Source organism: Sphaeramia orbicularis, chromosome 9 (assembly GCF_902148855.1).
Source record: "Sphaeramia orbicularis chromosome 9, fSphaOr1.1, whole genome shotgun sequence".
Taxonomy (NCBI): domain Eukaryota; kingdom Metazoa; phylum Chordata; class Actinopteri; order Kurtiformes; family Apogonidae; genus Sphaeramia; species Sphaeramia orbicularis.
Window position 1 is genome coordinate 25,128,327 of NC_043965.1, and position 27,643 is coordinate 25,155,969.

At 37.4% G+C, this 27,643-nt stretch overlaps 1 protein-coding gene across 5 annotated transcripts; it reads left to right on the forward strand.

Moving 5' to 3' along the window:
• The first annotated feature begins 1,652 nt into the window (after positions 1-1,652).
• On the forward strand, positions 1,653-24,925 carry mlxip (MLX interacting protein). Of its 5 annotated transcripts, none has more exons than XM_030143863.1 (17): positions 1,653-2,246; positions 6,760-6,866; positions 7,797-7,882; positions 7,982-8,071; positions 8,171-8,212; positions 8,602-8,845; positions 9,416-9,508; positions 9,668-9,762; positions 12,336-12,906; positions 16,372-16,469; positions 16,711-16,819; positions 18,138-18,253; positions 18,584-18,691; positions 18,839-18,966; positions 19,064-19,187; positions 19,709-19,838; positions 22,813-24,925. In XM_030143863.1, exons 1-17 carry the CDS (start codon positions 1,927-1,929, stop codon positions 22,917-22,919), a joined length of 2,568 nt encoding a protein of 855 aa, XP_029999723.1. In that variant the 5' UTR covers positions 1,653-1,926; the 3' UTR covers positions 22,920-24,925. The 5 variants fall into 5 exon arrangements, with proteins under 5 accessions (XP_029999723.1, XP_029999725.1, XP_029999726.1 ...); XM_030143865.1 differs by having other exon boundaries at positions 16,738-16,819; XM_030143866.1 differs by having other exon boundaries at positions 12,552-12,906.
• Positions 24,926-27,643: the final 2,718 nt, after the last annotated feature.

Genomic DNA, 27,643 nt, shown 5'->3' on the forward strand with positions numbered 1-27,643 from the left:
TATCATGTGACATATTTCTTAAAAGATTATATATTAAAAAATCACTTAATAATTACATCACAGGCCAGGGAACATGTCACACACAAGATCATGTGAAAATCCAGATGACATTTCATTTGTATATTATTCTGTATATTTGTATATTAATTATAATTCTGCCAGCGCAAAGACAACCCTCAATCTCATTCAAGGTGGAAAGACATCAGCACATTTTTATTTAAGCTATTTTGTTTTTGTTTTTTTGTTTTTTGGGGGTTTTTTTGCGGGGGGGGCTGTTTTTGATAAAGCAGGGAGGCAGGAACGGGAGGGTGGACAACATATGTGCAAGGCCTTCTTTTGTGTTTTATTTACTTAGAAACAACTATACCAATTTGATATTCTTTATTAGGACCACAACATAGATTTAAGTACAAACAATGTGTCTAATTTAGGTCACTTTATCCTGGTCTACTACATTCTTTACCACATCAACTCTTGACTGCTTCTAAGATTTTATCACAAAACAATGTATTGTAAAATATGTCACAGATCATAAAGCATCTCACAGTATAACTTGTTACAGTTTCATTCATCTCAGCTGACTACAAATAAAACACTAAATATAAAGTAATGATACCATGTTAATTTGAGCTATTCTGCAATGAGTAGACATATATATATATATATATATATATATATATATATATATATATATATATATATATATATGTGTGTGTGTGTGTGTGTGTGTGTGTGTGTGTGTGTGTGTACTACCAGTCAAAAGTTTGGACTCACCTGGTTTTTCTTTATTTTCATTACTATTTACATTGTAGATTCTCACTGAAGGCATCAAAACTATGAATGAACACGTTTTATACTTTAGATTCTTCAAAATAGCCACATTTTGCTTTTGTTACTGCTTTGCACATTCTTGGCATTCTTTCTATGAGCTTCATGAGGTGGTCACCTGAAATGTTTTCTAACAGTTTTGGAGTTCCCAGTGATGCTGAGAACTTGCTGGCCATTTAAAGTTCATCTCATGCCATTTAAATGAGAAGTGAGTCCAAACCTTTGACTGGTTTCATATATATATATATATATATATATATATATATATATATATATATAGATATAGATAGATAGATAGATAGATAGATAGATAGATAGATAGATAGATAGATAGATAGATAGATAGATATACACACACACACACACATATATATAGGTGTGTGTGTGTGTGTGTGTGTAATAGTGAAAACAGGAAGAAATTGGAGGAACAAATGAGTCAGTATTTCTGTTTACAGTTCTAATTCATACAAAATAAACGAATAAATAAGAATAAAGTACAAAAAACATTTTTAAAAACATGACAGCCTTGCCTACCATGTGATAACTTACAAATATTATTGTAAATTATTGCGTAGTAATGTTAAAATCATGCTCAGATTACTTTTACCTTAGATTAAAGGTTTTCTAAAATGCCCGGCAAGTAGTTTAACAATAAAGCTGAAGTGATCGCAGAACAGTGAGTTTTTGTGCCATTTTTGCAGCTCAGTGTCTGGACAAGAAACGAACGAACTCGGGTTTATTTTGAGTGTGGTGGGTGGGGCTCTGACTCTGACCAATCAGAGACGCGCTCACACAGGAACTTCCTGCTCCGGACAGAAAACCCCAGAGCAGTTTTTCGTCACAGCTGGTCTGCGCGACTCTTCGCTACGTCAACTATCAAACAACGCAACGACAAGTTAACTTGGTTCATTAATTATTAACGCAGTGCCTTAAAAATGAGTGAACAAAGGAGAACTGCTACACGGCATGAAAGTGAAAAACTTTAACAGCCAGCCTCGCCCGCGTTTTCCAGCGCCGTGGCCAAGCCTCATGAAAGGGAGAGTTTTATTGTTCTAGCTCGCTGGCTAACGTTAGCTATTTGTCCGATGAGTTACCGACATGGATACTAGGGAGATGTGTTTACGGCAGAAGTACCGGCGGCCACCGGTGAGCGTTAAGCAGGAGCAGGATGACGACTCGGACGCGGAGGAGAGTCACCTGGGGCTGAAGAGGACGGAGGACGGATCCCAGATCATCCACAGCGGACACTTCATGGTGTCCTCGCCCCACAGTGAGCACCCACCGAAGAAAGGCTACGACTTCGACACTGTCAACAAACAGACCTGTCAGACCTATCACTTTGGAAAGGCCAGCACCTCTCACCTCTCCATAGACGCATCACTGACCAAACTGTTTGAGTGCATGACCCTGGCATACAGGTACACACAGCCTGCAGCCCCACACTGGAGTCACTTTTACAGGTTTATTGGGCTCCTTTTCACCCAGTTGCTCAAAACGTCACGTTGAGATAACTGAAGTCAGGCAGTGGACACATATGTGAAATTGTAGTCACGAGTCTCCTCAGTGTAACTTCCTGCTTGACCCCACTTAGAATTTGAAGTCAGCTCTAGTGTGCTCTGAGGACACAGCCTGGTGATCCAAAACCACATTCTTTCTGCTGTGAATGCAAGATTGTGTTCTGGCCTGGTTTTAGTTTACACCCTGGAATAAAGTAAAGTTCTCTGTGTTGTGACAAAATGTTCCTCCTTTAAAGATCCAGCAGGTCTTGCCAAAAATTCCCTGGGCTGTGTCAGGCTTTGATATTTTCAGACTAATCTGTCAGCTTTCTTTCTGCCATGACAGATGAAGTCATTAGTGTTTGGTTTGTGCCAAGGCAGGTACAGCCCCAGGCATGTTCAGGAAGAGAGTTGAGACACATGAATTACATAATATTCCCGCTGAAGTACTGTACGTTTAGAACACATCAGTTTGGTGATTACTGGTGGTGGGTAAGAATTTCCTTGGCAAAAATTGACAAACAACTCAGTGTTATGCATAAAATCAGAAAATCTCAGCAAACAACATTTTAATTCAATATTTGGTTTCAGATTTAGTTTTGACAGTGAGAGTAGTCATTCTTTACTTTATATAACCTTTCATGGTTCCATTTTGTTTCCCCTCAAGATTCTAAAATAACATTGACAGAGTCATTTTGGTTTGGGATCCATTGCACTTGGATAATGACTTAATAATATATTGCTCATTTTCAAAAAAATATAAAATATAAGATTTGGAATGGCACATATACCGATATGCTCCATGCTGATGAACCACAACAGCTAAAATTATTTGCCTTTAACAGAATATTTATTTTGATATTGTGAGAAATAGAGAAGCAAGTATTGCTTAACAGTCACTGGAGAATGAAAGCATTTTTAAATATTACACAAAAAACAAATGGGACATAAAAATTACTATTCCTATATTATATGCAATACATTGAGAAAAATATTGGAGCACATCTCATTTCCCATTCCTGTTGATTTGAAATATCATTTTAAAAGTGTTAATGTCATTTTTCAATAATTATCATGATAAATGTCCCATCAGCATTTTATTTGAGATTAAAGGCTGATATGAGGAAGAAACTAGACAGTTACTTGTAGTTTAAAGTGATTATTTATGGTCAAAATAGTACAAATACTTAAAAATGATAAATGATCATGATAAAGTAATTATTTCACCATTGAGTAAAATTAACCAATAACAAACTGCAGGAATGTGTAAGTATAGATGATAGTGTAAAGGAAAATAATCCCTAAAGACAAAACAAAATGTTTATAACAAGGATATTTATCACAATATGAAATTATATTTGGGATTTGTCATTACTCTTTTGTAGCCCAGCCCTGTTACTAGGGATGCACCGATATTGATACCAGTATCAGGTATCGGTCCGATATTGAGTGCGTGTACTTCTACTCATACTCGTAAAAGTGCTCTGATACAAACACACCGATACCACTTTACACCAACGTGACGTTCACCTCACAGTGCAGCAGGTACATGGCACAGGAGTAATGGCAGCAGTGTAGAGATTTTTCAAAATAAACGACGGTGACAAAAGTAATGGTGACTGCAAGTTACGATAAAAAGACAGACGGATACGGATGGAGCGTATTGCCTCTGTGTACATTCTGTACATAATTCTGTCCGTTTTTCCAGAGCCTGCTGATGCGTACCCAGAGCCATATAAAGATCATCATATTATCTTATATATAAGGCTCTATGTGAACTCAGATGGAGGAGCAGTACCACCGACAACTAAGGAGGTAGCAGATCTTTTCAAAGAGCGACTGTGAGTTAGTGAAAAACTGCTGACATATTTATGACAACTACCCGCATCAATATCAACATTAGTATCCACATTAGTATTACCTTCTCTGTCGTCATCGTGTTTGTTATTACTGACTTTCTTCTTCTTCTAAAAAAACTTTACTCTTCTTCGTGATGTTTAGCAAGTATGGTTAATTCAGAGCGACGCCCTCTGGTGGATTGATTGAGAAACGCTATTCCAACGCATTTAATGTTAGTGGCAGCACTTTGTTCCAGTCAGACTAATGACAACGACAATAAAGCACATTTTCAAAAGTAACTAAGAACTGTAACGGTATTATTAAGTACTCATATCAGTACTCGGTATTGGCAAGTAACCAAATGTAAGTACTTGTACTTGAACTCGGTCTGGAAAAAAAGTGGTATCGGTGCATCCCTACCCATTACCAATGAAACACCTGAATTCTAATTGTCCGTATACTTATGACCTGTGTAGTTACTTACATTCTAACAAAGTTGGAATTAAGAGAAATCTATTAAGTCATTGTAACTACCTGTTTCACTCATTAATGGCATCACATCCACTTCAGTAACGTTAACATTTAACATGACATGATGAATGATGTGAATGTATTTCGGTAAATATAAGATGAACATGAAACTTTAATACATGACAGCATGATTTCTGTCTGAGTCATATCAAACAGATTTTCATCAACAATCGTAATGAAAGCAGTGACTCCCATCAACCTTTGCTACTTCACACTGTCATCTATTAGGCTACAGTGATTTTTATTATATTATGTATATTGTGCTATTAATAAGAGATCATCAGGAGTCAAACAAATAGCAAAAACAAAACACTGAAGGCTTCAGAGATTTTAGAAACAATATAGGCTAAATCTTGGAAATTCGCTACATGTAAACCAGATATTGAAAGGTATGGAGAGACAAAAATGCTGGCCTCAAATAGCCTACCTCTTGATTCTCTGTTTACTGTCATGGTGTTGGTGCAGAGCCAGCTGCGCAGAGGATTCCCTCCGACACTGCAAATGACACCAACTTGGACTCATCAGGAAAACTAATTATAGACCAAGAAAGCACTAGTCCTAGTGTCTGCCCTGCTGTTGTAATTTATCCTAAAAGGGGAACTGACCAATATTTATGTGCACTTATTATTCAAAACAGAAACATGAGTGGGTCCGTTGTCAATGCAGTGCTGCTTCTAAATCTAGCTTTAGTTTCCTATCCAAAGAACTAGTACAGCAAAACTGGAAAGACAAGGGGAAAATACAGGAGAAAAAAGTGCAGGACAGGAAGGGTAGAGTGTTAAAAAATGCACGAGAGGAAGGATGGAAAGAGGGAAACTGCCGGTTGAGCATTTTCTTGTGATAAACATTGTCCTACCAAGTCACTGCAGAATTTACTCTAAAGGTATATTGTCCTCACTCTTTTTTTCAAGTTCCAGTGCATCATGGGACAATAAACATGTTCTTTTATTGCCAGGTTAAAGTGTTGTTGACACTCTCTAATACTCAACACAAGTCATTTCACAGCTCATTAGTTCTTCCAGTGCTCCCTTGTCAAGCTGTGCAGGTGCATGCTGTTGACTCGGTGTATTTGCCTCCTTGTCTCCATATCGCAGAGTAACTGTCCTTACTTGAGTTTGACCTTGACAGATTCCTGTGTTTGTTTTTTGCGTGCCTCATTCCTTGAGGTCTGTGCCTTTGCAGAATCAAGTGACCTGTTCTTGTTTTTGTTTGTTTTACTGTTTTATTCTAGAATTATTCTCAAGGGCTATTATTGTAGCTATTTTTGCTGTTCTTATGCAAGAGACAAATAAGGGAGAAAAAAAAATTCAATTTGTTTGAAAATGTTACTTTAAAATAGATGCACTGTTCTAGAGCTTCAGCCAAAGGCATCACGTGATGTAAAGGGTTATTCCTAAACTGTGATTTAATTGTTCTTGATCTACATTTAGTAGTTGTTCAGATTTCAATGATTTTCAGTGTTTAGATAGCTCCCGAAAAATCCACTTTGCAACATGCTTGCCACATTCAGTATAAGCCTTTAATATGTACAGACAGAGAAGAACAGTGCATGTTTGAAACCTAATTAACTACCTGGTTTCTCTCATTTTTACTCAGGAGCACAAACCAGCCTTTAATATGTAATGATTTGATATGTATCCTGATTTACACATTTTTAGGGACATACAAATACTTATACTGTAATAACTTCATATCCTAGCCCTACATCTTACTGTGACTTCTGTCAACAAATGGTGCCGTTTTACTTTGTGCAGACTGACTGGTACTGGTTCAGTGTTTTTAAAGCTTTGGGTCACTAAACAGCAACTGTTCTGTCAATAACATGTTTATTTGGTGACATACTGATGCTGCACTATGCTCTCACACAGACAATATTCAATGGGTTTTGTGTTTATATAATCTTCTTTTGGTCCTGTACAGGCATGAATATAAGCCACTGGGCTCCTGTAGAAAAGCATACCTATGATCTGTGGGTGTGTGGGTGCTTAAAGTAGGAGACACTGATGAAGCAACTACTTTGTTTACACTCAACTTCATTGTTTTCTCACTGTTTTTTGTCTTTTAGTGGAAAGTTGGTATCTCCCAAGTGGAAAAACTTTAAAGGCCTAAAGCTGCTTTGGAGAGACAAGATCCGCCTGAACAATGCCATATGGAGAGCCTGGTATATGCAGTGTAAGGGTTTTACATTTATATCAGTATTCTCGGACAGTGTTGCTTAGTGTGTAGTGATCTGAATTCACAGTCTTTTTTTAATGGCTCATTTCACCTCAGCTCTGGGTCAAATTCCACCCTCTGCCTGAGTCAGAAAGTGCTACAAAGTTGGAAAGAGACTAAGAGTGAAACGAGGTGTGGATGTGTGACAGGACTAGTTTGGGGTCATCACTAGGACTGGGAATCTAACTGTTTTTAACTATTTTTAATATACATTTCATGATGTAAAGTAACATCAAACAGTTGACTCTATCTGCATCAAGATGGGAACGCTCAGGATGATTTTGAAAAAGAAAATTGTGTGTAAAATGTGGATTCTTAAAAACTGGATTTGCAGATTTTTATGAATAGTTATATTAATATCTATTAATATGACTATTGATCAAATTGAATTATCAAATTAATATTGGCTTTGGGGGAAAGAAACACTGGGATTTGAAAATACAGATCTTCATTCTGCAGCTTCTCCTCTCAGTCTCAATATAAATACACACAATCTGACAATGTTTCATCCTGTTATGGAAGTTTTTCAAGCTCCTGTGTTGAGACACATTGTAGAGCAGTAGAGTCACGTCCTGGTCTTAAGCAACAGAATCTGTTCAGTGATCACAGCCATCAATCAGCCTGAACCCACACCGAACACATGCCCAAGTTTTATCTCTTAGACTGCTTGAACTGTAATGGGCTGCAAGGCAATTATAAAATGTTTGACGGCTGACATTAAAGGTGACACTGTGTTGCAATTGTTGTATCTGGTTTGTTTACATGCCTTGAGATGTTTTGTAACAGTGACTGATACTTGTATTCATGTTGCAAAAATTAAAACTTGGTGTGGCTCATCAGGCTTCATTTTCAAGTGTTTTTTTTTTGTTTTGTTTTTTTTGTCCCCAGATGTTGAGAAAAGGGAGAATCCTGTTTGTCACTTCATGACTCCCCTTGATGGAAGTATGGAGTTGGATGTCCATCGTCCAGCAGAGGTGTGTGTGTGTGTGTTTGATTCAGTGGTTTTTAATTTAACTTTCTTTTTTTCACTCCCTTTATACATTATTTTCATGTACTTCGTTTGTCTTTTGCAGGCCATTGCCACAGAGGGAAAGAGCTTTAAAAGAAGAATTGAAATTGTCATAAGAGAGTATCACAAGTGGAGGACATATTTTAAGAAAAGGGTAGTGTGTCATAAACCATTTTAGGAATTTCTTAAATGTAGCATGTATTGTTTATACCACATTAATATTTACATAATGTTGCATTTATACCTCTTATAGTTACAAAAGCACAAGGATGATGACCTGTCAAGCCTGCTTAAGGTATGCAAATCAAAAATCAGTTTATGCTTAATACATCTACATGCCATTAATATTAGCATTTGATCTGCCAGGGGTCAGTACTAATGAAATGCCCATTGCTAACACAGTCAACATAAAATCAACATATGCATTTAATAGATCATATTTCACGGTGTAAAAGCACAGTTAGAACTGCTTGTACATCATTTCAGTTCTAAATTGTCAACAGACATGTATGTACATAAGTAGTGTTTTAGAAGACTAGTGCATGAAATATGAAGACAATGTTGTGCCACTAAAACCTTTGTTTTGCCTCCCTTGTGTAACTGCCATCCTTTGTTGACTATACTCAGCACTGCATGCATGTGTGTCATTAACCGGCTTGGTGGTTGCATTTTGAATACTCAAAGGGCCCGGGGGAGCAGTTATCGATGTTTGGGGAAGTATCTCCAGACAGGCTCCGTGTCTCGTTTTATCAGGATGAAGAGACCACCGCATGGCGTATGCCTCGAAAACATAGTGAAACCTCACCTGCCCCTATGGAGATGGACAACCTCTTCGACATGGATGTCTTAATGTCTGAGTTTTCAGACACCTTGTTCTCCACATTGGCCTCGCACCAGCCCATAGCCTGGCCCAATCCAAGAGAGATTGGTGAGACAATCCACAGCTGTCTGTTAGATTTGATGTGCCCATACTATGTTATATGTGCATCCAGAAGTGGCAAAAACACACGTTTTTGACTGAAGTAGAAGTGCAGATTCTTGTGAAAAAAAATAAAAAATACCAAGGACACTGATTTGACTTGTTTACTCAAGTAAAGGTGAAAAAGTACAGATTCTGAAATGTGTTAAAAGTATAAAAGGATAAAGTAGGACATTTCTGCCTACAGTTTGTGTGCAAAGCTAATTGAACTTTACTATTAATTCATGCAATGCAAAGACTGAATGAAATGAAACCATTCTTACTTATACTGGGGAAAAAAATGTACATCTTATCCATCCTTTACATTTTCATCTAATTATGTTCAGAAGAACTCTTGAGGTGTGTGCAATTGTTCATAATAAAAATACTCGATACTTATTTTGAAAATATAGGAAAATACAGTACAGATTCGCGAAAGCGATTTAAGTACAGAAACAAAGTATTTGGACTTTGTTACTCCACACTTCTGTGCATCAAAAAACTTGCGTGTTTTCCCTTCTGTCTCCTTGCTCTCCACAGCTCATGCAGGAAATGCAGACATGATCCAGCCAGGACTCATCCCATTACAACCCAACTTAGACTTCATGGACTCTTTTGACCCTCTGCAAGGTAGCAGTAAGGCCCCGTCTTCAGTTGCAGTAGAATTGCACACAATCACACACTAATGGTGCAAACTTTGTTCATGTTCTTGTAACTCAGTTGGCTTAGCCTAACACAAAACAGTAGTGTGGTTTTACTAACATCTAGCTAACATAGAGACTCTTGTTCCAGACTTATTTCACAGCCTCCGTCAGCCCGCCTTCCCCTCTGTTTCCCCCACTGCATCATCTGTCACCCCTCTACCCAGCAGCAGCTCTCAGTCACAGGTAAACACCACCCTAAGCCTCAGCCCCTAACACACACCACCACAGGAGTTTGTGAAGGAGATTTCTGGTCAATTTCTGCCACGTCTTCTACCATTTTCTGTCTCAATGTAGTTCCACAAAGAAATTTAAGTAACATAATAAAATGACTAAACTTAATTTACGTAGTACTTTTCACACGTGACTTACTGCTCAAACTGCTTAACAATAAAGTGATATTATCTAGAAGAGCACTGCCTCAAAATACAGCTTCTATTTCACACTATCTCTCTCTCTTTAAAGCTCCCTAGAGTTTGCTTGTTTAAGTGGAGTCAATACATGCAGCTCTTCTGTAGTATTTTGGTTGATGTTTTAGGTGCAAAATGCTAATAGTGTCTGTTTACCTGAAAATCCTGCCAAAGGTATATTTTTGCAGTGTCTTATTGTAGCTGTGGACAAACCAAGGGACATATTTCTAAACATGTAAAATTAAATGTGATTCTCATGTAACTGTTTAGACAAGAGTGATATCACGTTTATTTGTTACAGTATCACGAGTCATGAGTTCCAGAAAACACCTTAAAGACAATAATACAAATCCTTAAGAGAAGAATGAAATGAATTTTCCATCTGTCCATGGTCCAGTAGAATTACAGCTGCAGATCTAGTCAGTTAAATGAAGATTTGTTGCTGTGTCCAGTTCATGTTTTGTTACATACAATGTTAAATTGTAGCTAGAAAAAAATAAAGTCTTTCTTGCCATTGCTGAAAATGAACAGAGGTGGGTTGAGTTGCAAGAAAATGTACAGTACTGGGCAACAATCCTAGGCCAATATTAGGTTTGTTGGTTTAGTAACATTATAATAACCACACATATAAATTTCTCAGTCTCTTTATTAAAATTCAGTCTGGATATATGTGAAGTATGAACGGCGGTAAAAGTTTCATAAAAAAACAGCTTATATAAACCAGTGATAGTATTTAATGTGACCTCCCTTTGCACTTAACATATCTTTAACCCTTTAGTTTAGACAATATCAGATTTATTGCATTAATTTTCTGATGTTTCATACCATCTTTCATTCAACACATGTAATTTTTTGTAACTGTTTATGTTGTTTTTTTTTTATTGAGGACAGGGGTCACACTAAATTGTGACTTTAATTTTAAGAATCCATTCAGTTCAGTTTTTTGTGTGTAGTTCTCAGTTTTTTATGCTCATTTCAACCCTTTCAACAACCAAGTTACAGATGGCCTAAGACTTTTGCACAGCACTGTACTTGATTAAAAGCAGTCATCAAATTAGTACTTGACTGATGTAGGAAAGTATCTATGTAAGTAGGAAAGTGATTTATTCACTGTTCATTTATACTTAAATTATGATCAAATATTCATCTTTTTATGATTAATGTTACTTTTTTAATTCATAAAAATTTAATTTACAAATATATTATTTTCAATTTACATTCACCACTTTGCAGAAAGCTGCATTTTTATTACCTGCATTTATTTATTAAAATTTTCAGCTGCATAACAAATGCTGTCGGTAGCTCACTGTACTTCCTATTTTAAAGATGTTTTGTGTTTAATTTGTGTTATTTGAGACACTAAGGTTTTCTTTTTCACTCCAGATGTATATTGATTCCAAATACTGCCTGGCTCCTTGATTTCTTGTAGTCATATTCCGAATTAGAAAGAAGAAAAAACATGCCTTTCATTTCAGAAGAAAGAAAGGATTAAGGGCCTGATTTACTAAAGGTTTGCGCATATAAAAACATGTGCAAAACACAAAAACCCGTTGAAGCTTATCTACTAAAAGGACGCACGAGGGTTGCGTCTCTCAAATGGGCAAAATAGCTTGTGCAACCCATTTAGTGTGTTTGCCTTGATGAATATGCAATATGCACACAAAATTATTGGGAGGAGTAGATGCAAATATTTATTTAGCGCCTGGATTGTAATTTACCAAACTTGAAACTGATTGCAGTGGCTGATTTTGCGTCTATATTTTGCACGTCTGAAAAGCAGGTTTTAACTGGCACAGCTTCATGGCTGCAGTTGTGGTGAGGAGGCAGCATAGGCACAACCGAAGTCAACACAGAGAACCAATCTTTTCTGCTTGCGTCAAAATTTTTGGAATGACAGAAGAAAAAATAATTGAGACGCATTGTCTGCTGAGCAATGCCATTTTAGAACTTCTAGATGAACTTGGGGATGATTTGGGGCCAGTCACAAAGAGGAGTCATGCAATACCTTCTATGATAAAACTCCTTGCAACATTACATTTCCTTACGTCTGGATCATTCCAGCGCACTGTTGCCATTAGTGCTAGCGTATCCCAGAACAGTTTTTCCAGCTTACTGTCTCCAAGATTGACAACCAGTAGCACATGCAAAATCCTCATTTAAATATTGCGGTCTCCAAGACTTTGCACCTGTTATCATTTGTGCAGGCAATCTTCGTTGATTACCTGTGACATGCAAATCAATAGCACACATTTTTTAGCACGAGCAAATTTGCGCCCGTTATTTGCGATCTTAGTAAATCAGGCCCTAAGTGTTTTGATCTTTTTCATCTGTTTTGATCTTTTTATCCAGGCCCAGTTAATGTCTTCCATGCAGCTCACACCTGACCACATTTCCCCTCCTGGGCCGCTGCCTGTCCCCCCTCCTTTGGCCAGTCAGACTGGTGGAACGGACACTGGCAGTGGTGATGCTGCATATGCTCAAAACTACATGCCTCTGTTTCCTGGGCAAGTGGCGCCCAATAGTCAAGCACTTTCTCAGCCATTAGCTCATGATCCGCTGGCGCAGTGTCTTCCAGGCCAAGACATGGCCTCCGCAGCCCCAGTGCCATCGCCTTTAGACAACACCTCAGCTCTGGACGCAACTGTAACTCCATCTGTGATCACACACACGGCCTCGTCCACTGTCACACCCAGCAATGCAGCCACCACCTTCAGCCATGGCTCAGAGTACAGCTCCTTGTCCCCGCATCCCCAGCCTCCACCGTCTCAGCTCCAACAGATGGCTCCACTGCCTGCCACGCCCGTACAGCAGACCTTTGCCCTGCCTCGCCCCTTCCAGTCTGCCAGCACCAACAAAAACCGACCTGTGCAGAGGATTGCTCCTGCAAACCCCCTCTCTGCTTCACACCTCATCCTCACAGGTCTGTGAAACTGTAGATGTTAAGATTACAGTCGAAGTATTTATGCTTTTTACATTGTTTATTGAACATGAGAGCTGTGTCACTTGAACGTTCTTACCACAAGATAGTGCTGAAGCTTTTTGTTTAGTCAGTGGGACCTTTCAATACACGGAATCTTCTGGTGACATCTTTACACAAACTCATAAGCAAACTATTCCAATACAGTATTGTGTTTTGAACATACTAAAAAATATTAATACATTTCTATTTTTGCACAACATTACAGCAGCTTAGAAGAGTTTCTCAACAACAGTCTTTTTACCTGTTTTTTTAACACTTTCTTTTTATTGTTTCTTTTTTAAGACCATGTAGCAGATGTGGACATACAGAAGGAAGACAAAAACATAAAGAAATACAAACCTCTAAAGAAAAACAACATAGTGGATTGCCATGTCTGTACAGTTTGCTTCAATGCTGTTGTCAATAAGATCGTCCTTATCCTGTCATTGTATAATCAGACCATTTCTCCCACTTTTTTCGACATTGTTCTTCTTGAGTCCTGATCTTATGGGTCAACAGTTCCGTTGCATACATCTCACTCACAATTTTATGCCAGTCCATGCTGTGTTGGTGGATCTGCTTTGTACCATTTTCTTGTGTTTGTTTTCTTCCTTTACCTCTTTTTTTTTTAATCAGATTCATCACATTTTATAAGATACATACTGTACATACATACATACATACATACATACATACATACTAGAGTTGTCAAAATTACCGTGTTAATTTAATAATTCGTTGAAATATAATTGATGGATTAGAAAAATGTATTACTTCCTGGTGGGGATGTAAACAGTTAATTGACTATCGCTTAATTGTTGATAAGAATTTGCTCGATCAAATTATTAATTGTTGGTTAATTGCCGTTGTCCACCTGTCCAATGGCTGCCTGTTTGTCCGCGCTGCAACGCTGTGGCTGGGATAGCCAGTCATCGAACCGGATCATGGCATTGATGAGTTAGAATTGCTTTAGAGACATGGAGCGAAACACAGACCGGCTGTCTGATTGTGGGAGCAGTGCACCCCCGCCTAAATACATGCACAAATGTGGAGTCAGTATTTGGATGGGAGCGTTTTCCCTGGAGGTTGGTCTAGTCCACAGTCATCTGGACTATCTGGTGTCAGTGAGACAGAAGTTGAAAACATCCTCCAGGCTCCTGATCCGGGCCACAGGTATGTCCTGCGTTAAGTCCTGCAGTCACCCCGGTGGCCGCAGGAAAAAGCAGGGGGCAAATTAAAGTTTGCGAAGCTTCAGGAGGTAGAGAAAAGATAAATGAGCGAAAAGTTTCACTTTCACTTCTGCGGGAGCATGGACTGTACCGCCCCATACCCCCATAGTATTATAAGTGGGAGGGAAAGTGACGCACGCACACATTTACCAACCAACACGCACGCATCCGCGGCTGAGTAACCCCCTCCCCCCGACAAAACGTACACGCGTGTACCCCCCATTACACACCGCCACACCAACAGATGAATTCCACAGGAAACGCTGACTGTATCCAATGGTACAATAAATCAGTCATTGAGGAATATGACATGCTTTTTTCATGAAGTGTATAAACAATATTTATCTTTTATTCTTATAGACTGTATTGAAAGAGAAATTCAGCTTCTCAGGAAAATCACTGCTTATCAATTAGTCGTTAATCGATTGATAAGGGCAACTAACTAATGATTAATGATCAGTGTCAGACAGCTTTACTTGCAAGTTGGGCTAAGGTGTGGGTGGGTGTGTTTGCGTTTTAGAACAGCAAACACAGCAAAATAGTTAAAAAGTAATGTTTTATTTCTCCACTTCATTCTTTTGTTTTCCCTCCCCCTTATCACTTTCTGGCCCTTTCTCAATATCGAGTTCACTGAGTACGGTCTTGGTGAGAACGGTCCCAGAGAACGCAAGTCTCTCTAATTGGAACGACTGCATACTTGTGAACTTTCCTCCTTGGCCCTACTGTGTTTCTGCCATCGGTTCTCTAACAAATTTCCCTCAAATCACCATAATGTCACTCAATTTGATTTCAATACATTTGTGCTACTATATAGGCTACATGTCTTTTATATTTATATTATATTTTTTATAGGTTATGTATGTTTTTCAAAACTAGAACAAATTTTGTTGAATCCCATATCATGATAATAAAGATGTATTTCTCGCTATTCTGCCTCTGGCACGTGTTCCAGCATTGTATCACATCATCTGGTGACGGTCATCTACTCAATTAAACATTTCTGAATTAAGTTATCACAGAAGCCTTCATTGCATTTGAGAGTAGCACGAAATGCATCTTGGGATATTTGAGAGTCAATTCTACAGGAGTCACCAATCAGTGCATCCTTGATTTAAGCTAGCAGATAAGAACAACATCCAGGTATTCCACGCGTTCTTGGTTTGTGTGAACTTTGAAGTTGAACAGTACTTGGACCGCAACTGATGAATTTCATGAGATCACAAGAAATGAAGACCAGAGAAGTATGTGTATTGAGAAACTGCCTCTAACTCTCAGCAACAATGTCTGAGAGAAACATGTTGAAGCACCTTTGTATGATGGTTACATGATAAATCGAAACATTATAACAATCTATATGGAGACAAATAGCGAGAAAACATCATTTGGGTAGAAGGTTTTGTTTTTTCTTATTAACTGCATTATCATGGAAAATGCTTCAAAGTATTGTTGGCTCTGCAACTTGGAACATATTTCTTTTGTCCATTATCATTTATATTTGTTCATGTAAGACACAACTGCCTTCTACGCTCATATCTAATATCAACGACTCTGATGGTTTTCTTTATTTCAATTAAAATTGTACATTGACATCTAGACTCAGGTTTGTTCTTAATTACTCCAGATCATAAATACGCCTTTTAAGCTGACCGTTAGTTCTGATGATTTTATTTAAATCATTAAATCATCTTCATATTAAATCATTCACAGGGAAAAATTCATATAAAGCTAAAAGCGTTACATTAAACAGAAGACTATACTTTTAAAATTGCCTCCAGTGAATGAAATTTGCATAACCAATGTAACTTTTACATTTAAATATGAATTATAATAGGGTTCAGTCTTAAGAAGAAAAAAATGTAGTTGATTACAATAAATTAGCAAATTTTTAAATCTATTAAGAACCCTAATACATTAGAAATACTAATCAGTCCTGAAGCTATCACTGTAAATTTAATCTAATTTACATTGTATCTAAGACTGACAATATACACAAGTGTCCTTTGTAAATTTCACAGAAACCAAAGACGATATTTTAGCTGATCTTACATTAGATGGAAATCCCACATAAACAGGCCAAAGACAGGTCTCATTTGCTATCTGACTTATATTATCAAATCTAATGCTTTGTGAGTTCTCTGGTTAATGTGCTTCACCTTGCTGTAAATGTTTACTTTCTTGTTTTCTTTTGTTTTTTCAGCCCCTTTCCCTGGTCCTGCCAACGCTGTGATTGTAACACCGACATCTCTGAAAGCAGACGGTACCGGAGTGGTCATCGCTCCTTCTCCCCTTGCCAGGGTAAATATCAAATCAGAAAATATCCTGGATACATACAATGAGTTTAGGAGACTGTGACTCTAACTTCTGTGAAGGTGATAATTGTTAATGTTTTGATCAGTAATAAAAAAAAATAACTTTACTTGTAGCAACAGTTAGGAAGTGAAGAATCAGCATCTTTTTGAGATAGAGCGGTTTGTGCCTCTGGTAATTTTTTGATTCTTCTCGTGCCTTTATTTATCTGTTTGTTCTCTTGTCACAGTCTTCTGGATTTCGTGTTGCGTCTCAGATACAGAAATCTCCTCTGCCGATCATCCCCAAAAAGATCTGTTCTTCCAGCCGTAAAAATCAGAAGCCCTCCTCTGGAGTCGGTTAGTTCGCTCTTTCTGAATAGCACCTCATTAACGCCAAACGAACTGTTATTTAGTGTTTTACATTTTTTATGCCTCTGCTTTAGTAACAGCCATGGTGGGACATGTGCTTTAGGTTGTGGTGTTCATCTGTATATCCCATTCTCTTTAACGCAATAACTGAGGAACATCATAATGAAATGAACTCTGATTTAGCACAAATGTCCACTTGGACTAAAAGGTGAACTGCTTTGAATGTAGTGGTTCAGGGATTTATACAGTAATTTTAAAATAATTTCTAATAAATGTGTAATAGGGTGGAAAGATGACATAATTTATACTGTGTCTTAAAGCTCAAAACTACACTTAAAGCTGCGTATGACTTTCGTCACCAATTTTGTAATTTTTGTAGCAAGAGGCAATGTTGCCGCTGTGGCCATAACGCAGCTGCGTGGAGCTCCGCTTCCCACAATACACGTTACAACAAATTTCTGAAAATGCCCAAGTGACCTGCTGGCTCTCTTTGTGAACAAATGGACTGTTTATTGTGGAGTACACTTCGAAATTGTTCACCGTGAGGGAAGAGATTCAGGTGCGTAATCACTTACAGACTTACAGATTCATAATACTCAGGCTTTGACTCGGGTTTTACAGATTTGATGAAAAATTTGTAATGAAAGTCATATGCAGCTTCAGTGTTCTGCTAAAAAAAATTCTGTCCATCATTCAACACCGTAGCTCAGAAACAGAAGGGAAGATTATGACCTTATGTCACATTTGGCCCAATACTGAATTGGTGACATTGATCTTCACCCTCAGTTTGGGGTGTTGCTACAGATCTTCTGTGTTGCAGGGTTTAAGATGTGTGCGTGAAGCATGCACCATTTAGAATTTGTAGCTTCTGGTTGTCAAAAGCATACAACTGCAAAGTTCTAACTCTAGGTTTTTGTTTTTTTTACCCCTTTGGCCAACTTCTGGCCGAAGGGTATTGTAATTCTTTTGTCGTCTGTCTTTCTGTCCGTCTGACATAATTGCATTATCTGAAGAATGCATTGAGATATCCGCACCAAATTTATACTGTGAATGCATCTTGGCATGGAGCAGAAGTCTATTGAAAATAGGTCACCTTGACCTACTTTTTCAAGGTCAAATGGCAACTTTTCCTTTCAACGATGTAATGGCGTTATCTGAAGAATGCATTGAGATTTCCGCACCAGATTTACACAAAGACGATCTAATCTAAATTATAGTGCAGTAACTTTCAACAGAATCTTACACTATATTTGGCCGCAGGGTATTAAAAGTGCACAGCGCCTTATGTTTTTTTTTCTTTGTGCAGTTCACAACCAGTCTGGAACAGGCCAAGGGTCCCAGTGTGGGCTAGATCAGGTTCCCAGTCCTCAATCACTGATCAGCAGCACCACCACACCTCTGGTAAAGAACGAGCAAAATCAGGTTTGTGTGTTTGAACATTAATGGTTTACTTCAATTAATGATTGCTCCATTTTTGTGTCTTGTGTGTACATTTTTAGGAAATTTAGGAGCATTACACTTCTTGAAAAATGATTTTTTTAAAGTCTGTTTTTACTGAATGCATATGGTGTTACAGTTTAATTTATTTGTTATTTAAAAGGAATCATGACAGAGTAAATGTAACACCTCTGTAAACGTGTGAAACTTGAAGTGAAACTAGTGGCATTTCCCTTTTTTTCCCCTTCATTTTTCTGCAATATATGACACATTTACCAGATTTCTGTGTAATATTTTCCTGTCTCTGTTTGACAGAGCCGAAGGTCTACACACATATCGGCTGAACAGAAGAGACGATCAAATATAAACATTGGTTTTAAAACACTCTGCAACCTCGTTCCCACTCTGAAGTCACAGTCAAATGTAAGTCTGCAGTAAACACCTCACACATTCAGAATATACTTAATTTTCTCCACAATTAGATTTAAAAATAAAATCTGACGATCCACGCCACACCTTAGATAACATTTAAAAAGCTTTACCCTTCTCACTGTTTTTTATTTCTTATAGAGCAGTAATGCAATCACATTGCAAAAGACAGTGGAGCACATTGGGAAGCTACAGCAGGAGAGACAGCAAATGCAAGAAGAGATCAGGAGACTACGAGAGGAAATAGAAGAGCTCAACACTTCCATTAGGTACCAGATTTTACTGACCACTGTTATTATTCACCTAACGTATAAAGTTTATCACATCATGTTTCCTTTCTTGGTTTTTGTCACGTGGTGTTCACAGTCTGTGTCAGGAACAGCTTCCAGCAACAGGGGTGCCTGTCACACGTCATCGATTCGACCACATGCAGGAGAAGTTCAACGAGTATGTGAAGATTCGCACTCTCCAGAACTGGAAATTCTGGATTGTATCCTTCAGCGCTGGAGCTCATAATGTGCTTATATTGTATTCATTTTTATTGTTAGATGAGCAGTGATCACACCCTTTGTGACTTATAGGTTCAGCATCTGATGGTAAAGCTGAAAATCATAACCCACTGAATACAGTCCCCTCCGTCTAACTATGATGGCAGTTAAATGAACGGCCGTCATCAGAACCAGTGTTTGTGTTATCTGTCCTGGGTTTTTTCATTCAGAGGATAATACTTGTGGTTAACATGCAGACTTCGTGGGTGATTGTAATGCACCGGTATATCAGGCCAAAGTATACCCTCAGGCTGGATTCTACCCAAGTATAAAGAGGCCTAGGCCAGAATGTTTAGGTCATTTTATAATATTTGGAAGTAGAAGTGCTATATGTAACCCCTTCAAAAGCAAGCAAGTGATAAATGTACAGGTTTGAGTGTAGCACTTCGACAGCTGAACAGGCAGGAGTAACTGTTTGTCTCACTCTGAAGTATAAACGATCCTTGACAGTTATCCTTTGTAGTTCAGCATCATTATCAAGCCTCTCTTTGAATCATTTAATGGGATGGTGTTAACTACGAGCAGAGCAGAGCTGTGCCAGACAACACTGCAGTGGCTCGATCGTCACTGCTCCCTTCCAGTTCTCAGACCCAGTAAGTCAGAGAGATCTTTGCTCAAACACAAACATACACACATACTTTTACTGTCTTGAATGAAACAGAAAGAGATCTTGTACAGCGGGAGACTTTGTTGCAGCTGCAAAGTGTCGAATCATCACTGTAACTGGTGGTAACTGTGATTGGTTAAGCTGCCGTGAAATGCAATTCATCTCAGTATTAAAGAATACCTCAAATCTTTAATCACTGCACCTTTGATTATGTTACTCATCACAGTTTCCAAGTAGTTTTTTTTTAAACTCCCATTTTGTGGAAATTATGACTTTCACTCCCAATTCAAGCTAATCGCACCCAGTTCTTCAAAGTCAATGTCTTAATGTGACGTCAAAAGATTCTGTGCAGCTGCTGCACAAAACTGCAGCGAATCTTATCACTATATCTTTTCACTCCATGTGTAGTTTAGTAAATGATACAGATAATGTCTTGGGGTATCCTGTTTGACAGTTACGCAGTCTTTTTCAATCTCTTGTGGTTAAATGTGTCTAACATGACACACAGGGTTCTTGTGCATCTTGGAAAATGCAAGTTATTAAGTGCTGTAGTAATGGAAAAGTCCAAAATGAGAATGTCCTGGAAAACATTTGACATCAAATGTTGTACCGCATTGTTCAAAGTTAAGCAACTTTTCTTTGTAAAAAAAACCAAACAAAAAACTATTGTCACATACAACTACATATACAGGATATATGAGCAGGAAGCATAATAAATTACCAAGCCAACAGTTGAAATGTAGGTATTAACCCTAAATTCATGCAGACAATAAAACAACAGCTAAAGGAGATGGTGAAAATTCTGATGGTGAAGACTACTTACTAATCTATCTTGAGGGAATTTAGATGACTATGATAAGCAATAAAAAGGGAAGTCTCGTATGTGATATCAACATGCATAACTGAGCCAGATCCAACTTAGTTTTCCGTATCATGACTTTAGATGACATGGGGCTCTAAGCAGATTTCTCAGGGCATAGGTAACACGCAGGGCGATGAACCAGCTCATGGTAGTGTTTGTCAGCAAATAAGCCTCAAGGTCAAATGTAAATCTGATTCAAGTAATGACCAAAACTATCAAAAACTACACAAAGTCACAATTATCTCGAAAGAATGAAATGTAAATCCTCTGGGCTTCTTCATCTAGGATGCTATTGTCTTTGTTACCAAGATAAAAGCCTTTTAGAATGCAAAAACTGTGATTTTTAAAAATCTCCGGTTGATGTGTGTCATGTCTAGTATCATCTAAGGTGTCCACAGTTTAAAGTCCAACAGAAACAATGGTTTGTACTGGTGTCATTTTTGCATTGTTGTGTGGCCAGAAATATTTTGTAAAATGAAGGTCATTTGGAGAAAACAATGTTTAAAAAAATGGAAGAAAAAAATGTTAGTTTAGAAAAATGTGTGTTACTGTGGCGACTATCACACAAAAAAACTAAAGATGAAGAAGACCATTAAATGACTTAACATGCCAATGTCAGAATCAAATTAAAGTGAAAAATATCAAGAATGCCTGTTCCAACAAGGGGCATGCCAACCACCATCTGTTGTCTACTTTTAATCCTCATAGACCTAAACAACCACTGGCAACTCAAAGCATTTACGGATATAAACCTTTAATTTCCTGTGAAGCAATAATCCTATCAATACATTATAATTTAGGTAAAATGCAGTTTCTCTGTTTTTTATCGTCAATACGTATGACCCAGGTGGACGTTCAGAGTGAACATGCAAACACCATTATTTTTATGAACATTGAATCACCAATGAAACTCATACAGTTTGACGAATAGCAGTGGGTGTAAACACTTGTTTTTATGTTCACAGGTTGCTTGCACAGGCCTTGAAAATCTTAACAAGTCTGGAATATTTAAATGCTGTTTTTCAGACCTTAAAAAGTCTAGAATTTTGTGTGAAAGTCTGAATAAAGTATGGAAAAAGTTTCTCTCATAGTTGAATTTTAGAGTATGCTCAAAGGCACATTATCTTGTAAGTTAGGAAACACATGAGGAGAGCATGTTAAAAAAAAACTAGATATAATTTCACTAACCGGTTGGTACTGGAATAATTCTAGTGAAACTTGTTTGTGTGTACATTACCCTTCAGCCAAGGAGTATTATAATCATTTTGCCGTATGTCTGTCCGTTCAATGACATGATTGCATTATTTGAAGAATGCATTGAGATATCTACACCACATTTATACAGTGGATGCATCTTGGCATGGTTCAGAAGCGTATTGAGAATAGGTGACCTTGACCTACTTTTTCAACGTCAAATGGCCTTGTGCAGTTATAATATCTGAGTACTTTCAAATATAAATATGTATGTAATAAATTTTACACAAAGACAATCTAATCTAAATTATAGGGCAGAAACTTTCAACAGAATCTTACACTAAATTTGGTTGAGTGGGAGTAAAAGTGTGCAGTACATTATGTTCATATGTTTGAAAACTTTTCTGTCAGTAAAACATAATATACTGTGAATTATGCATTCATTGACTCATACATTTATTAAAATGAACTTTTCTACTACACACAACATGTACAATCTCAACCAAAAAAGTAGGCATGCAAGTATAAAAATACATAAAATCAAGGTCTTGGGGGGAAAAAATAGCAGTTTTGAACAAGTCTGGAATTTTATTTGAATAAAGAGCAAGCACACTGGTTCAGTTAAGTTTTCTCTGTTTTGATATAATAACCTTTGGGTTTACTCTGACCTGTTATGAACATCAACACAATCAGTAAATTAAATGTAGGAATATATCTTTGAAGTCTTTCTGGGAAAGAAACAGGAACTCTGCTTTTTAACAACATATACCAGTGGGTAAATAGCTGTATAAATGTAGTAACTGGTGATGAGCCACCAGTTTCAACAGATTCTGATCCAGTACATTACCACTGTGTTGAGTTTCACACTTATCAGCTCATGTTTAATAAATGATTTGTTTTCCAGTGGTGCTGAGCACACTTCGCCAGCTGAGCACAACCACGTCCATCCTTAGTGACCCATTGCTGTTGCCCGATGAGGCCATCCAGGCCGTCACACACAAAGACATGTAGCTTCAGTCAGAGGAGGCAGGGTGTCCCACTAGCTGGCACCCAGCACCTAACAGCATCGTCAAAGCGGCGTATCCCTTCAACCTACTCTGTAAGGTCACAGTGTGTGCCTCCCCTCTACACCATCCCAGGAAAATAAATAAGATGTATCCAAGCTACGTCCAACTTTCTTCTACGTTGTATGTTTAATTCTCATACATTTTGGTTTATTTTACTTTGACTATTACAAGTGACGCACACAGGCAGCCGCCCTTTACTAGTACTTTTATAAAGATTGTTCATGAATAGCTTTTATCGTATTTTATTTGAATTGCAGCGACAACTACTACCTTCATGTATTTTAAGATCTGCTGAATATTTTATTTGAAGGTGGTATGTGAAATTTGGGTTTTGAACAATATATTGAATATTTAAGTGGAATGTTCTTATTGCAAAAACACAACGTGTTTAAAAAAAGGGAAATGTTAAGATTGTCTTTTCTGTCTCAGATTTGTAAACTGAGCAGATGTTTGGTGAAAAATGAGTGCATGATTTTCATTGACTTAGCAGCAGCACAGTTAGTTTTTCACTTCTACAAAGGTTTCAGAATTCATTTGAATAATTGTGTGAAATTATTCTTGTGGCATGTTGATAACTGATCAAAACTACGAAGATGAATGAGAGCTTTATTGTATTTCTGTCCCTCATGTACTCAGGGGAATCTGATTTTGTCATTTTACAACAGTGGTTTTCTGGTGTTTTTTCCGTCCATGCTGAACATCTTCCTTCATACCTTGCTTGCTCTGCCCATTTCTACTGAGTTAAGCTTTAAAATGTACTAGACAACTGTTGTAGATATATTACACACATGGGTTTCTCCTGGGCAGGTCACAGCATAATGGAGCAATAGTATTTACAGCCCTCATAGGGAACATAACTGATAAAGCAGTGCACATTTTATATATAGTATGTACTATATTCACATGCACAGTGTTACAAGGTCTTAGATAAATGCCCAGTAGTTTTAGGAGCTGTCTTTTGTTCCGTGGATCACTCAGGGCTACGCTGCCGAGCGTAATTATTTTTCATTCAGCTACGAACAAATCAATCATGTTGGCTCTAAAGGTACATGTTGCATCTTATGGTTTGACTTATTTTCTGCTCAATGTTACACTCCTTCATAACGTGTGCTTAATGAACAAGAGCCATATCAAAGAGTAGTTTACCATCCAATCACTTTATATTTTGTGTTACTGACAGAGCACTATATATTGACAACTTGAAAATTAGACCGTGTGCACAAAAAAAACCTTAAAGTCAAATTAAGTGCCCTTACACTCTATCTACAGGCTGGTCGTTGGTTTTGTTTGTTTACTCATGGTTCAGCACTCCTCAGGCAGAAAAGGATTTTGTGACTGCTTTTTTTTCTCTGCAGAACAAAATGGAGTTTACGTTTTATTGTTAAAAAAGAAAAAAAAAAAGCACCTCTGATCTTTTTCTTTGTATTTGATGAATGTGCAGCTTTTTTGTGTGTGGTCCCTCAGAATTAGAGGGTTTTTTTTGTGTTGTTTTTATCGTTTAATCTTGTTAGATGCACTAAAAACATAAAAATTCAACATTTAAAATGTATTGACTCAGTCACCAAATGAAATAAGGTCTTTTTGAGGCAGACTTATACAAAATACTTTTGTTATGATTGAAAATACAAGTGCACATCTCAGTTGTTGATTATGTAAATCTGGATCATTTGTGGAAACTCCTAAAACCGACAATTAATGCATGATATGACAGAAGTGCCCTCAGCAGTTCAGCATGTGTTTTGATTTTCATTTTGTTGCGCTTTCTCTCTTACACTGATTTTAAAATGTTTGTCATATCCTGTTGGCAACTTTTGTTTCAGTTTGTGTGAGGCCTTTTTGTACTACATAATGTACAGTATATCATTGCAGGTTGGATCTGCTCCTGTTCTCCACACAGTTAATGTTGTATTGCATTTACGTTAAGTAAAAAAACAAAATTCTTATGATGCATATGGGTGTGGTTTTTTTTGTTTGTTTTTTTCAAATTTTTCATGAAGTATCCATGAAGCAACAAGATGCCTTACATGACTCTGACAATAAAAGCAACAAAATGAAGAAGGTCTTAAGAAGGTTTCACTTTCTACAAAGCAACATCACCGGATTTATTTCAGTATTACTTAGGTATCAGACACTGATCATATCTGTAGAATGTGTACAGTACTTTAACTTTCCCAGCCCTTTCCAGACAAGATTACAGTAATTGTCATAATAATTTAACATGAATAAATGATAATAAATTAATAATAAATACAAAGGAACCATGCTGTAAAATCAGAACTTTGCTTTGTTGAGGAGCTCAACCAGAAGCTCCAACAGACACTTGACGTAGATGTGGCTTTTCCCATCCCCCTCAAACGTGGGCAGGGTGCAGTTTGGGTCGGCTGTTTGGCTGCTCAGGTGTTGCGCCACATGCTGGATGTTCTGGCAGATGTTTGTCAGATTCGACAGATCTGGTGTCAGCTCGGACACCTTCATCATGTGGCAGCGGAACTGGGCGAGGTTTGCAGCTGTGAAGTTCTGCTTGGCTTGCTCCAGCTCCACCATATTCATGGATGCACAGGAGGAATCAGGAAGCATTCCTTTGAGGGTATCCTGCAAGAGACAGGAGCTGATCAGAAGGTGTTTGAGTATCATCACTCCCAACAACACTTAAAAATAGGAGGCTTCTGTAACCACCTGTCTTTGTATTTACATGAGTAATTCCATTTTCTGGTCCTTTAAACTGATCCTCAAACACATATTGCATTTTTGTTTCACTACAATTATGTGACAGCTTAACTTGCAGATTACAGTATAGTTTTTTCCATTTTCTTCCCATCTAATGAAAACCATGTATCTTCAATATCTCCAATTTACTGTGATGCACAGAAGCATTACATCTTTCTATATGGGTTTATAAATGCTCCCCCTTTTTTTCTTTTTTTTTTTAGTCTTTCTCTAAAAAGCACCTTGACACACATTTGTTTGAAAGGTGCTACTGTATAAAGTGTCATAATCATAATCATTCTAATAATAATAGCAGGTATAATCATGTATATCAGTGGTTCTCAAACTTTTTACAGTGGAGTATCCCCTGAAATATACTTTTTTAGCCAAGTACCCCCAACTCTCAATTAAGCATTTTTTATAAAAAAACATAAATTAATAAAAAATAGGCAAAATTTTCTCCTGTGTCAAAGGTGTCTGTTAATAGTTTCAGAACTTTGTAAACAAACACTATATATTTAACTATAATATAGAAAAAAATATAAAAAATTTAAAGTAAATTTTGTGCACAAAATATAAACTGAAAAGGGCCCTCTTTCACTGATTAAAAAAAAAATTGTCATTGATTAACAAATGAACCTTTCATCAACAAAAAATAATTACTTAGCTACTGATGATGATGATGATGATGATGATGAGTCTGAGAATACAGATGTGTGATTATTCAGAATGTACAAGAGCAAAGAAAAAAAACTGAATCCAGGGCTTTTACTTGTAGTGGAGTTTTTTCAGTGTGTGGTAAGTAAGTAAGTAAGTAAATTTTATTTATAGAGCACTTTTCACAGACAGAGTCACAAAGTGCTTTATCAATTCAAATCAGAATCAAATTAAGTTTACAGAGACCCAACAGAATCCTTCAGGAGCAAACACTTGTGATTGGTGACAGTGGCGAGGAAAAACTTCCCTTTAACGGGCAGAAACCTCGAGCAGACCCAGACTCCTGAAGGATGGCTGTCTGCCTTGGTAGTAGTACTTCTACTGATCTGAAATCCCTGAATAATGAACTCTAACTAGGCCTTTTATAAATAGACTATCTTCCCTAACTCCTTTCATCAAAACAAAGTTTATTAGTAAAATTAAGTCATCTTAATTGTCTCCAAGGGTAAATTTGTCTTTTCCGCTAATGCATTTCATTCATTCATGTTAAGATCCACATAAGCTTTTTTAAACTAATACAAAGAATACTCACAATGTAGGTCAGAGTGGCACTGATCTCTTGATGCATCAGTTGGAGGGTTGTGTTCACTGCCTTGTTCCTGGTGTCTCCCAGATGTCTGCCGTGCGTCAGTGCAACAAGTGCACAGAGGCTGATGATAACTATAGCAGGGACAGGAAAGAGTACAAATGAGAGCTGAAGAAGATAACACACGCTAACGCAAACACCAGGAGTCACATTCACAACCATCTACACAGTGTTGTGCAACTTTACCCACAGATATTCACACTACTTGGCACAAAAATAGACATTTGAGACATTTCAAAATATTTACCAGCAGAGAAACTCATGACAGCAAGTGTGAAGCTTTAGTCTTTAGTGGATTCTCTACAGTGAGGCTTTGTCCGATCCATCCTTCAAAAACCACTTTTATAAGTATTTTTCAGATAAGGATCATCTCATTAGATTTTCCCCCTGTGGGTTGTAGGCTGGATAGGAAAGTCATATTACCTTTTGGGGGGGTTCCCTGTTCGGAATCGACACCTTAGAAAAACCTACTCATATCCAAACTCCAAAAGTCTCATTAAATCTGTAAAACTTTCAAGGGTGTTAAGAAGAAATACAGATAATATTTTATTATTTGGTGTAAGATTTTATCTTCTGTGCTTCATCATGTAAATAGTGAAAAAATGTCACCATTTATTTTTAGCAACTACATTTGACTCAAGAAATAAAGACATTTATGA

What these genes read in the sequence shown, in the direction of transcription:
- mlxip (XM_030143863.1), top strand. Translation starts at nt 1,927, where the DNA reads ATGGATACTAGGGAGATGTGTTTACGGCAGAAGTACCGGCGGCCACCG. An exon ending in ACCTGTCAAGCCTGCTTAAG is followed by an intron (nt 8,213 to 8,601) that starts GTATGCAAATCA and finishes GAATACTCAAAG; the next exon opens with GGCCCGGGGGAGCAGTTATC. An exon ending in TTCACACCTCATCCTCACAG is followed by an intron (nt 12,907 to 16,371) that starts GTCTGTGAAACT and finishes TTGTTTTTTCAG; the next exon opens with CCCCTTTCCCTGGTCCTGCC.